Here is a 3,451-nt window from a genome sequence, read left to right as displayed (position 1 = left end):
GATCGGCCTCCTGCGAGCAGCGATCGCAGCGCCGTGACCTTGGCAGGGCGGGATCTCACCCCCGCCTCTGGCTCAGCCCGAGCGTCTCCGGTTGTTACAGCCCAGCTGCCGGCGCAGGAGACGTGCTCAGGCCCTGGGACCTGATCCTGCCTCGCAGGAGCCCCGAGCGAGGTGCTGGCCGGGGATGGGGGGATGCGTGAGCCGTGACGGCTGTTCCGGTCCCCGTCTCGGTCCCCATCCCCGTCCCTGTCCCCTGGCCAGGGTCAGGTGCAGTACCCACAGCCAGCACAGTGACGGTTCTGCCCTGACCCCCCTGGCCTGACGCTGTCCCCTTGCTATCCCCTCTCAGATGTGCCGAGTCCAGCTGAAGCCCCCGGGGGTGTGAGGAAGGCAAAGGCAGCACGGCACGATGCCTGTGGCAGAGCGGGTCCTCCTCCGCCCGGTCACCATGGGGCTGCTCCTGCACAGCCTCCTCCTCCTCCTCCTCCTCCTGGGCTGCTGCCTCCGCCCGGCCACCGCCTTCCCCAAGGGCTGCTACCCCTCGGAGGAGGAGGGGCTGAAGACCTTCCGCTGCAGCAACGCTCGGCTGACCGAGGTCCCCAGAGACATCCCCAACGACACCAACAAGCTCTACCTGGACTCCAACCGCATCCCCTTCCTGCCCCGCGACGCCTTCCGGGACCTGCCACTCCTGCTGGAGCTGGACCTGTCCCACAACGCCATCGCCAGCGTGGAGAGCGGGGCTTTCCGAGGCCTGGCAGAGCACCTGCACTCCCTGGACTTGTCTTCCAACAGGCTGGTGTCGGTCAGCAAAGACGCCTTCAGCAACCTGAAGGCCAAGGTGAACCTGTCCAACAACCCGTGGCTGTGTGACTGCCGGCTGCAGGAGCTGATCCGCACCGTGGAGCTGGTGGCCGGCTTCCTCCGCGCCATCGTCTGCGACTCCTCGGCGCAGGAGGAGCACGTGGGCAAAGCCTTCCTGCAGGTCATCGCCGACACGGACTTCTGCAACGTGTACAAGAAGACCACGGACATCGCCATGCTGGTCACCATGTTCGGCTGGTTCGCCATGGTGATCTCCTACCTGGTGTACTACGTGCGGCAGAACCAGGAGGACGCCCGGAGGCACCTGGAGTACCTCAAGTCGCTGCCCAGCAAACAGCGGCGCTCGGAGGAGTCGTCCACCATCAGCACTGTGGTGTGAGCACCGGCATCCTGCGGGACACGGGGACGCACAGGGCCAGGGAACAGCCACTCGTGGCAGCAGGAGCTGTCACAGCCACCGGCGTCGCACAGAGATACTCGTGGATTTGCCCCGTTCTCCTCCTGGCAGCAGGAGCCGTGGCCGGTGAGTCCCTGGCTCTGGTGGCTGTGGCCAGGGGTGGATATCAGCCGTGAGCACGGAGCATCCACAGTGTCCTCCCATGTTATGGAGGACCAGGAGCATCCCCCTGGCACGTGGCTGTTGCTCCGACCGACCTGGACGTTTGGACCTCACGTAAAACTTTTGTATTTCCTTCGCAGAGATCCCTTGGGGCATTAACGGAATCGGTGTTTCCATCCCTCACAGGCTGGCCTGGGCCTGGCTCCCTGCTGGGAGGGCAGTGGGAAGGAGCAGGAGGGCTGTGAGGGCAGTGCCCTGCTGGGTCACCGACCCTGGGGGGTCACGGGCTGTGACTGCAGCCAGTGGGACCAAAGGATGGGACAGGAGCTGGGGACACGCTGGCTGGGAGAGGCCAAAAGCAGCTCCAGCTCCAGCTCTTGTGTGGGTTGTGCCACCCCATCTCCCATTTCGGCCCCTGCTGCTCCCTGCTCCCTTCCCAGCACCCCAGGCCAGGTGGGGCAAGGGGCGTGGAGGTCCCCACCCAGAGAAGGGGTCACTGGTGGGCGAACCCAGAGCCTTCCCTCTTGGAATGTGGGGAATAAGAACCAAATGGGGAATGAGCTCCCCAGGGCAGAGCCCTCTGGGGTCACCAAGGGGTGTGGGTGCTGATGGAGGGGAACTGAGGGGTCCAGGCAGTAGGTACAGCCCTGCTGGGATGTCGGGGGGAGCAGTTTCCCCTCGGTGCTCCCCAGGGACCACAGGGGTGGGTGTTTGCAGCACCCTCACCCCCTGCTCCCCTCGGCTGCCGGAGGGGAGCTCCCACCTCACAAGCTGCCGACCAGTCACTGTGATGGGAAATGGGATGGAAGGAGCCACTGCGGCTCCTCCGCCCTCTCCCCACTCCCACACCACTGGCAGGAGCCTGAATCTCCCCTAAAAATGCTCCAGAGTCCCTTCTGGGCACTTCTAGTATTGGGCTGCAGGTTCCTGTGGCAGTGGTGGAGGCAAGGCTGGGCACAGGGCTGGCACAGGAAGGGGTCAGTGCCCACCTTTAGGTGTGCAGGGTCCAAGTGGTGACTCAGAGCAAAGCCAGAGCAGACCCAGACTCTTCCACCCACGTCTGGCCCCTGGGAGAGCTGGTTTTTGCTGGTTTTGGCCTTTTTTTAAACCAACTGAAGATAAATTGCCTTAATTCACCAAGAGCACCAACCAAAGCTGCTTGAACCTCCTCTGTACCGGGCCAGACCTGGCCCAGCCTCAGCCACTGGTGCGGGCAGTGTGTTTTGGCACAGGCAGGGCTCCAGCCCCGGCCCCTGCCCGTCCTCCCAGTGCCATGGGGAGCTGAGGGATGGAGCCGGCCGGGAGCAGCGCCCGCACCCTTCCACAAGTGCCTAATTCCAGCGCAGACCAGGAGCTCTGCAACGCACAAACGCCTCGGCCCCAGCTCCCATCCAGGCATCCCTGCAGCCCCACAGCAGCTCCTTCCCCCTCTACAACCTGCTGCGGACAAGAGAGGCTGGGGGGACCCCCCGAGGCCCCCCTGGGCTGCTCCCCCCGGGCAGTGTGGGGGCCACCGGGACCGCCTGACCCATCCGTGTTTGGTTTAAGGGACCTTTTACGTTCTCACTTTATATGACAATAAATTGGCTGTTCCTTTGGAGCGGGCGCGGCGCCTGCTGGTGTGTGTTTGTGTCTGTGGGTCACTGGGCCCCGGTGAGGCTGCACAGGGAGGGCGGAGGTTCCTGTGACAGCCGATGTCCTCCCAGGCTGGTGCTGGCAGAAACAGGACACCTGGTGCCCGTGGTAACTCTGCCCCAGCCTTCAATAATGAACACCCCGTGCTCGGCTCAGGTCGCTGGCACGGCGCCGGTCGGTCCCTGCGTCACCCAGGACCCCGTGGGGTTGTTTCCCAGGGCCCTGCTCCACTCCCTGCCCTCCCGTCCCACTGGAGCAGAGCCTGGGGGCAGGACCATGACAGCCAGGAGGGATAGGCCCTTCCTGACACCACAGTCCCACCAGAGTGGCCTCTCTGGTCGCGGTCCCGTCCCAGTTTGCCGGTTTGCCGGTTTGCCGGTGCCTCTCCCCGTGTGATCCCCGCTGGAATGTTGCTGTGGAAGGTGGAAGCCA

General features: G+C 64.6%; 1 protein-coding gene across 1 annotated transcript in view; it reads left to right on the top strand.

Moving 5' to 3' along the window:
* LOC103757720 (leucine-rich repeat-containing protein 3B) overlaps positions 1-2,984 on the top strand; it is an 8,854-nt gene extending 5,870 nt beyond the window's left edge. The window contains exon 2 of the mRNA XM_018069429.3: positions 350-2,984. Within this exon, the coding sequence (XP_017924918.3) occupies positions 410-1,204 (795 nt within the window). The 5' untranslated portion in view covers positions 350-409 and the 3' untranslated portion in view covers positions 1,205-2,984. The remainder of the gene's footprint in view (positions 1-349) is intronic.
* Positions 2,985-3,451: the final 467 nt, after the last annotated feature.

This window comes from Manacus vitellinus, unplaced genomic scaffold (genome assembly GCF_001715985.3).
Source record: "Manacus vitellinus isolate BGI_N305 unplaced genomic scaffold, ASM171598v3 scaffold_158_pilon, whole genome shotgun sequence".
Lineage (NCBI taxonomy): Eukaryota > Metazoa > Chordata > Aves > Passeriformes > Pipridae > Manacus > Manacus vitellinus.
Note: the sequence above shows the minus strand (reverse complement) of the source record. Positions and strands in the feature narration are given on the sequence as shown.